The 7,741-nt window shown below is 54.5% G+C and overlaps 1 protein-coding gene across 1 annotated transcript in view; it reads left to right on the top strand.

Moving 5' to 3' along the window:
* Nucleotides 1–3,988, top strand: part of E2F2 (E2F transcription factor 2) — a 20,259-nt gene extending 16,271 nt beyond the window's left edge. The window contains exon 7 of the mRNA XM_021683541.1: nucleotides 3,604–3,988. Coding sequence (XP_021539216.1) covers nucleotides 3,604–3,908 — 305 coding nt within the window. The 3' untranslated portion in view covers nucleotides 3,909–3,988. The remainder of the gene's footprint in view (nucleotides 1–3,603) is intronic.
* The last annotated feature ends 3,753 nt before the right edge of the window (nucleotides 3,989–7,741 follow it).

Raw genomic sequence — 7,741 nt, 5'->3', positions numbered from 1 at the left:
CATACTGTCTCACACACATACTCACATACTCTCTCACATACACCCTCACACACACTCACATACTCTGTCTCACACACTCTCTCACACGCACACAGCCTCACACTCACACACACTCATATGCTCTCACACACACTCACATACTCTCACACACATACACACACACTCACATACTCTCACACACACACTCACAGACACTCTCTCTATCTCACACACACACGCTCCATGTTCTGGCCTGAAGCAGAGCCCTTTTGAGGTCTGAGCGCCAGGGGCCACACCCAGTCTGGGGACCCAGGTTTTGGCATCACCAGGGGGAATCACTAACCCTTTGGGGCCTCAGTTTCTCTCATCTGTCACTGAGGGGCTTTTGGACAAGGGTTGTCTCTAACACCTCTCCAGGCTCTCACATTCTGAGGTAAATGTAAGTGTCGCTACCACGCAGGAGCCGACACTGGAAGACGGGGGCTTGTGTTTGCACCTCGCCTACCGTGACTTGGTGACTGGAGGCGGGTCACTTCGGCCCCTCAGAGCCACTGTCCTCACATCTCTAAAACTGGGACCCGTGGGCGCCTGGGTGGCTCAGTCGTTAAGCGTCTGCCTTCGGCTCAGGTCATGATCCCAGGGTCCTGGGATCGAGCCCCGCATCGGGCTCCCTGCTCCGCGGGGAAGCCTGCTTCTCCCTCTCCCACTCTCCCTGCTTGTGTTCCTGCTCTCGCTATCTCTCTCTGTCAAATAAATAAAATCTTTAAAAAATAATAATAATAAGGGCGCCTGGGTGGCTCAGTTGGTTAAGCGACTGACTTCGGCTCAGGTCATGATCGTGGAGTCCTGGATCGAGTCCCGCATCGGGCTCCCTGCTCAGCGGGGAGCCTGCTTCTCCCTCTAACCCTCCCCCCTCTCATGTACTCTCTCTCTCTCATTCTCGCTCTCTCAAATAAATAAATAAATCTTTAAAAAAAAAAAGAAAAAGAAAAAAAATAATAATAAAAATAAAACTGGGACTCTTAAAACTCCCTCACGACTCCTGGGTGGGTTACAGGCAGTGAGACAGCGTGAATGTGATTTTTTAAAAAGCTTATGCAGACCGGGCGCCTGCCCTGTGTGGTTCGGAGATTCGGAAGTGAGTCTGAGCCCGCGGAGTGTGGCGCAGGCCCCGACCCGAGAGAGAGCCGCTCGCTCCTGGGTGTGATGAGCAGCGCGAGAGAGCGAGGGCCACCCGCGGCAGAGGCTTCAGCGCCTGTTCTCCTTGCTGTTCGGCGCATCAGGGAGGTGGTGCCTTATTTTTGCTCCCGAGAAAACTGAGGCTCCAGGTCATACAGCTGGTGCGGGTGGGGCTGGGGTCCGAGCCCGGGGCCTCCCCCTCTTCCCAAGCCAGAACCCCTGCAGGCCTCAGCAACCCGCTAAAGAAACATGCCATTCTTTTCGTTCACATACATTTAATTGGCTCCTTTGAGCCTCAGTTTCCTCATCTGTAAATGGGGTCCCCATATTGCCTCCTGTGGGGCCACTTGAGGTGAAACACGCCTCTCCTTGAGAGCAGAGCCGGCCGTGGTAAGCCCTTGGTAAACTGGAGCTCTGCTTATTGAGAAGGGTTCTCCCCCTGCACCTGTCACTGAGTCCTCTCAGCAACCCTGCGAGGTGGGGAGAATCGTCCCCATTTTAGAGGTGAGGAAGCCGAGGCTCGTCCACGTTAAGTCACTTGCCCACAGATACACAGTGAGTAAGAGGCTGATCAGGCAGGCGGGCACACCACACGGCTCTATTTTCCAAGGAATGCTTGGTCGGGGTTTAAGGCATCAGGATATATTTGGGGGGATTTCCGGTGCCCTATTCTCGTCCCTGTGTAGGAAGGCAACCTCCGGCCTCTAAGGAGAAATGCACTTGGTGTGCTCGAAACAGCCGAGAGGCTGTTTAAATAAAATCTTAAAAAAAAGGAAAGAAACAGCCGAGCCAGTGTAGCTGGAGAGGCTGAGTGTCAGTGGAAGGAGGCGGGACAGAGGGAGCAGAAAGGCAGCAGGCGCTAGATCGTGCAGGGCCTTCTCGGCGCTGGCCAAGCCATTTTTAAGCTAGACCACAAGCGTTGCAAGGTGACTGGTAAGAAAGCCCCAGCAGCGGTCTCAGTAGGGACGATGGGCTAGACCAGGGTCACAGTAGTAGAACTGAACGGGCAGCTTGCAGAATTCATTTGGTTGTGGAAATGACAGATCTCACTGCTGGACTGGGTGCTGGGGAAATGGCAGGTTTTTTTGTTTTTGTTTTTTAAGATTTTATTTATTTGTTTGACAGAGAGAGTGAGAGAGCACAAGAAGGGGGAGGGCAGAGGCAGAGGGAGAAGCAGGCTTCCCGCTGAGCAGGGAGCCCGAGGTAGGGCTCGATCCCAGGACCCTAGGATCATGACCTGAGGCAAAGGCAGACGCTTAACCGACTGAGCCCCCCAGGTGTCCTGGAAATGGCAGGATTCTGTGTGATTCTCGGGCCTTTTGGCTTAGGCAGCTGAGTGGTTGGTGGTCCATTAACTGAGCAGGGAAGACCAGGAGTTTGGTTTTGACATGCTAAGTTCTGGAGTAGCTGAGACATCCAAGCAGAGGTGTTGCAGGAGCCCAGAGCTCAGGGGTGAGGTCTGTGCCAGAGGCATCTGCTGTGCGTGGCAGGTCTAAGAGATTTAAAGCCGAGGGGTGGCTGTGGTCGCCTGGGAAGATGTGCAGCCAGAGAGAGGAGTCTGAGGGTGGAGCCCTGGGGCCTTGAGGGGTTAGAAGTGAGGAAGAGGAGGAGGATCCAGCAAAAGAGACAGAAGAGAAGCAACCAAGGAGGTAAGAAGAAAACCAGGAGAATCTAGTGTACTGGAGCCAAGTGAAGAAGGTGTTTCCAGAAGGTGTGAATAATGGCACCAGATTCTGCTGGAGGGTCAAATAAGATGAGGCTGAGAACTGACCATTGAGTCCAGCAATAGGAGGTCATGGGCTGAGTGGCTTTGTGGGGACAGCCCCCAGGTTGGAGTGGGTTGAAGAGTGAATTGTGGTGGGGAAGTAGAGGGTGAGCACAGGAATTCTTGAGAAATTTTGCTATGAAAAGGAGCAGTACACTGGGCTGGGAATTCGAGAGGGTCATGAGGTCTTTAATTTTTAAAGATAGGAGTCATTAGAATGTGTCTGCCTGATGATGGGAATGATCTGTGAGAGAGAGAAATTGGTGATGCAGGAAACAGAGGACGTGGTTTCAGGGGCCAGAGCCTGGAAGGTGAGAAGGGCGAGGGTTTTTTGTTTTTTTAAAGATTTTTATTTTTAAATAATCTTTACACCCAGTGTGGGGCTCAAACTCACGACCCTGAGATCAAGATTCGCGTGCTTTTCCAACGGAGCTAGCCAGGTGCCCCAGGCTCTCCAAGGGTTTGGAGAGCAAGAGATCCCACCTCCTTTGAGAGGAGGGAGAGAGAGTGCGGGAGAGCGAGGGCAGTGGCTACCGCTGTGCCAGGAGAGGGAGAGTGTCGCCTGCCACTGGGTGTGGGGCAGGTTAGGAGAAAAGAGGATGCACAGCGGTCCAGAGAACGGGGGAGGGCTCTTCCTGTGCTCCGAGGTCTGACCAGAGGCTTTTGGGCACCAGGTCCAGGTGTGACCTCTGTCTGCTTGTCTCCAGGGCCAGCGCTGACTCCCCAGCAGGTCCCGCAGCTGCCAGTGCCCCCGCCCCTGCCGCTTGTTCCCCTGGAGGCCACGGACAGCATGCTAGAGCTGCCACACCCACTTCTGCAGCAGACCGAGGACCAGTTCCTGTCCCCGAGCCTGCCGTGCAGCTCCCCCCTGATCAGCTTCTCCCCGCCTTTGGACCAGGACGACTACCTGTGGGGTTTGGACGGGGGCGAGGGCATCAGTGACCTCTTCGACTCCTACGACCTTGGGGACCTGCTGATTAATTGAGTGGCCCTGCCTGCCCCCAGCAGCCCGCCCCTGGCTCTACCTCCTCGTAGACTGACAGGCCCTCTGCCCGTGCAGTGACGTGGGACGCAAGGTGCTGCCCTCGGGGTCCGGGGGCCTCTTCTCTTTCTTACCCACCAGCCAGCCGAAGCTGTCTCGGCAGGGGGGTATGTAGAGGATGTGGGTGAGGAGTGTATCAGGGGTTCGGTCCTCTCTTTGCTCATGGAAGCTGGGCCTGGGAAGGCCCATCCAGCTTCTGACCTCTGACCTCTACGCGAAGGGCCGCAGGTGAGGCAACCAGGTCCAGGGAAAGGCCCTGCCCCTGCCTTTCAGGGGCGAATTAGGACCCTGAATTTATCAAGAAGCACTTAATGCCTTTGTATTTATTTCAGGTTGAGTTTTGTTTGTTTGTCTTCCCTGAGTTTTTAGCAGGGGGATTGTTCTAGTTTCTAGTAAGACTTCTCAGACGGGCCCAGTGCTGTCCATGGTCCGAGGGCAGGCCAGGTCCCCGATTTCTCCACAGCAGTGGGCCAGGTCTCTGGGGGCCCCGTCCAGTCTGCTAGAATGCTACTTGCACTTCGGCCTTGTATTTCTAGTAAGTGGTGGCTGCAGGCCCTTTGGCTTCTCCTGCTTGTCATCTCCAGCCAAGGCGCCAGCCTTGAATTCCTGGTCTGCTCTGTCCAGAGATGGTTGCAGGAAGCCATCCCAGGGGAGGCGGCATCGAGGCTCCAGGTGTGGAGACCCACTTCTATGGAATTCCCTACCTCTCCGTCCCCTTAGAACATGAAAAACGACCCTCCAGGGAGTCAGCACTGAACCCCCCCTACCCCGCCCGGGGAAACAGGGACAGGAATGTGGAAGCAGCTATAGGGGCTGCCTAGGGCACCTTTCCTCCATTTGTGGCACTTGCTTGGGACAGGGGCTGTCTTACACTGAGCACCTGGGAGGGAGTGGCAGCCCCCCGCATAGAGACAGGTGGGATTAAAGCGAGAAACTGCCAGAAAGCACCCCCTCTGGTAACTACTGGTATCATCCTCCCCTTCCCTGGAAGGATTTTTTTGTTTACTGAAGGGAGTACTTCTTTAAGGATCTCCTCTCCCCCAAGCAGCTCTCACACAGACCTCCCCCCCCCCCCGACCCCACCACCCCAGGACAGAGGTGACCAGGACTTGGTGGCATTTTGGCTCCTTTTGTCATGGGAATGCCGAAGGGCTGACAGGGAGGAATCTTCATTGCAGACCAGACCTTGGCAGCTGATGGGGAGATGGGCTTATGTTACCTCCTCAGGCTTAGGGTGCTGAGGTCTGTTGCCCTCCCCCACAGAGGCTTGACCATCCCACAGTGTCTCTGAAGCCCACTTTGGTGTGGGGGAGGGGGTCAGCTCTCTTCCCCACCCAACCTGGGGCGGGGCTGCTCTGGGCCGCACCAAGACTGTGCCCTCTGGAGAGAGGCAGCCAGGGATGGTGGTCTAAGAGGCCCACCACCCACCCTCAGGGAGCTAGGTTTCCTCAGGGGCTCAGCTGGGCAGCACTTTTTTTTTTTTTTTTAAGTTTGTAGCATTAAGTTGGTTTTAAATATGAAGTTGGCCTCGTGGGATGGCTCCTGAGCTGCCCTAAAACTGGGAAGGTGGGCTTCTTTGGGGGTGGGGTCCGATGTGAGCTAATGCCCACATGGGGACAGTTGTGCTTTGTCATTTTCACAACTTCCCGGGCCCCTAACTGTGCCCTCTCAGGAACAGATGCCCAGCTCTGGAAACAGGGCTAATTTTGTATGCTTTACAGAGATGCTTTTGGTCTGCCCTCCCCAGATACTTACAGGGGTCTCATCAGAAGCCTATTTGGAAGCCCACTATGTCTAGGGTCAAGGGACTACCTTGGCCCTTGGGCAGGGGATGGGAATGTTGCATGGAATCTGGTTGGGGACATGTGGGGCCGAGATGGCCTTGCTGTTCTGAGGTCTCTGGGCTGCCATTTAGTCATGTCCCATCTCTGAAGACAGAGATGTTTGACTTCCATGCCTTTGGTTCTGTCTAGAGTTTTCTCCCAGAATTAAATCAGAGAAAAGGGAGAAGAGGCCTGCGGGACTCACCGGGAATGGGTTTAATAGTAAAATCTGGCCAGAATTCAAGCTCCTTCCCCAAATGCTGGGCCATAGTGCTGGACAGAAGGGCTGCCTCTTGGGTCCGTGGCCACTACCCTGAGCAGCTGACCCTGTCCTGTGCTATCCCCTCCAGACCCTGCCTGGCCCTGGGGCTGGACTGCCCAGGCCAAGCCTCAGGCTGGGGGCGGGGAAGTGACAAGCTCACACCTGTTTTTCTTGCTAGTGACACTTGAAACCTCTCAAGAGTTCCATCAAGTGCTTTAAGAATGCCTTTTGGATGGTATTTCCTTTAGGGGCCATGTAAACTTTAGAACTAGGGTGGAAGAAAAGCCACTTTTCTTTCTGAGGTACATTATTTCTGCCAGGACATTTCCCAGCCCACCGGCGGCCCCCAAGTCACCTGTGTCCCCGGGGGGCACCAGAGGCTTGGGGGCTCCAGGGAGCTCAGTAGCACTAAGTTGTGCAGTAGAGTTGGAGGTTCGGAGAGATTTCTTAAAACCAGGCCATGCTCCCATGTCCCTTCCCATGAAAAGTGTTCGCTAGACCAGTGTGGTGTCCCTTCTCTGCAGCAATGCTATGGTTGGACTGGTGTCTCTGTGGGAGGGCAAGGGGGTCGGTGAAGCTCAGAAAGCTGGTTCTGGGAGGGTTTTGACTTGACTTTCCCTCCCCGAGTGTTCTCAGCCTCAGTTTTGCAGTGTTTAGTTCCTAGTAAAAGCGTTTGGGTGTTCCTGCATCTGAGCGTCATGTGGCTTTAGTGCATTTGAAGTGAAAGCCTTTTGGGGTTGTTTGCAGACAGCTGTCTGGTTCTCATCATTGTGTCCCAGGGTCCCCACCTCATCCTGGGACCCTGTTCTCTCATGAGGACCGTTGGTGACCAGAAGCCCAGCCAGCCTGCAGGCTCCTGGGTGAGGGAAGAAGCCTTGTGTATGGCAGATGTGTCTTGAGGGTGATTAGGCCCAAGGGCACCTGGTCCCTGTGCTGGGACCCTATACAGGTCACTTCCCTCTGGTCTGGTTTTGCCCCGGGTCCTGCCTTGATGAGCACCGTGTAAACCTCCTTGTGTTGTGATAATTGGGCATTAAATGACAACTCTGGACACCTTGATTCTTGTGCTTTCTGGAGGTCATTACCAAGTATGGGTCTGGCCCTCCCAGGTCAAAGGTGGGGACTATCCTGACCACCTGGCTGATTTCTCCCCAGAAACAGCCTCCCTTTCCCGCACTGGCTTATTACCAAGCCTGAAATCCCACCAAGACACTGAAAAGTTAGTGGCACGGCACCCGGATCGAAAATGTGAGCACCTCCCCTGCTCTGTCTCCGTCACCTCTCAGCTGCACGGTTTGGAAAGCTTGTGACCCATTCTTCTGCATCCCATTCTCTGTATCAGTGGTTCTCAAAGTGGGGTCCTCAGACCAGCATTACCCAGGAACTTGTGAGAAATGCATATTCTCAGGCTCTGCCCCAGACCTTCTGAAACTTAGGGTGGGACCCACAATCTGTGGCTTAATGAGCCCTTTAGGAGATTCTACTGCAGCTGAAGTTTGGGTACTCATACCCTCCACCACCCCAGAGTTCCCTCAAAAATGCAGTTCTGATCGTGTCTCTCCTGTTTAACGGATGGCTCCTCTCTGCCCTCTGGCCCCTTCAAGTGGCATAAAAGTCAATTTACAACATGACTAGTGGCTTACCTTACCTCTCCAGCCTCACTGGCCACTCCATCCCACCACCCATAGCCA

The sequence above is a fragment of the Neomonachus schauinslandi genome, chromosome 4 (assembly GCF_002201575.2).
Source record: "Neomonachus schauinslandi chromosome 4, ASM220157v2, whole genome shotgun sequence".
Taxonomy (NCBI): domain Eukaryota; kingdom Metazoa; phylum Chordata; class Mammalia; order Carnivora; family Phocidae; genus Neomonachus; species Neomonachus schauinslandi.
Note: the sequence above shows the minus strand (reverse complement) of the source record. Positions and strands in the feature narration are given on the sequence as shown.